Genomic DNA, 743 nt, shown 5'->3' with positions numbered 1-743 from the left:
ATAGATAGATAGATAGATAGATAGATAGATAGATAGATAGATAGATAGATATATGGATAGATAGATAGATAGATAGATAGATAGATAGATAGATAGATAGATAGATATATGGATAGATAGATAGATAGATAGATAGATAGATAGATAGATAGATAGATAGATAGATAGATACATACATACATACATACATACATACATACATGCATACATAGATATATATATAGAGAGAGAGAAGAGAATATATGTGTGTGTGTGTGTGTGTGTGTGTGTGTGTTGGTGGGGTTGTGTGTTTGCTTGTGTATGTATATATATATATGTGTGTGTGTGTGAGAGAGAGAGAAAGAGAGAGAGAGAGATAATTACAAAGAAAATAAATAATATAGAAAATATAGCTTATAATAACGTACCACTTAGGAGAAGGAGAAAAAGTGCCAAATTCGCCATCGTAGATTTTGCCTTTGCTATCGCTGTTGGAAATGATTATATATTACTTAACAGATATTTATTTTTTAAACAAAACAACGTCTGTTACTTCGCTGGAATAATATATAAATTTATATAAATTTGATAAACGTGAATTAATACTGGAGTAATATATTTTCGCACGTTGAAACTCTTTATTTGTCATCATGACATTTTTGTCACATAGCCATATGTATTTGTGTACATGGATGTGTGACAAATATTGGGTGCACACATACACACACACACATACATATTCAGACGTCAAGTGTCAAAATGAT

At 30.0% G+C, this 743-nt stretch overlaps 1 protein-coding gene across 1 annotated transcript in view; it reads right to left on the bottom strand.

Annotated features, from left to right (window-relative positions):
• The window catches only part of LOC106875678 (uncharacterized), a 14,143-nt gene extending 13,622 nt beyond the window's left edge, over positions 1-521 (bottom strand). The window contains exon 1 of the mRNA XM_014923918.2: positions 408-521. Coding sequence (XP_014779404.1) covers positions 408-444 — 37 coding nt within the window. The 5' untranslated portion in view covers positions 445-521. The remainder of the gene's footprint in view (positions 1-407) is intronic.
• Positions 522-743: the final 222 nt, after the last annotated feature.

Source organism: Octopus bimaculoides, chromosome 25 (genome assembly GCF_001194135.2).
Source record: "Octopus bimaculoides isolate UCB-OBI-ISO-001 chromosome 25, ASM119413v2, whole genome shotgun sequence".
In the NCBI taxonomy this organism is placed as follows: domain Eukaryota; kingdom Metazoa; phylum Mollusca; class Cephalopoda; order Octopoda; family Octopodidae; genus Octopus; species Octopus bimaculoides.
Note: the sequence above shows the minus strand (reverse complement) of the source record. Positions and strands in the feature narration are given on the sequence as shown.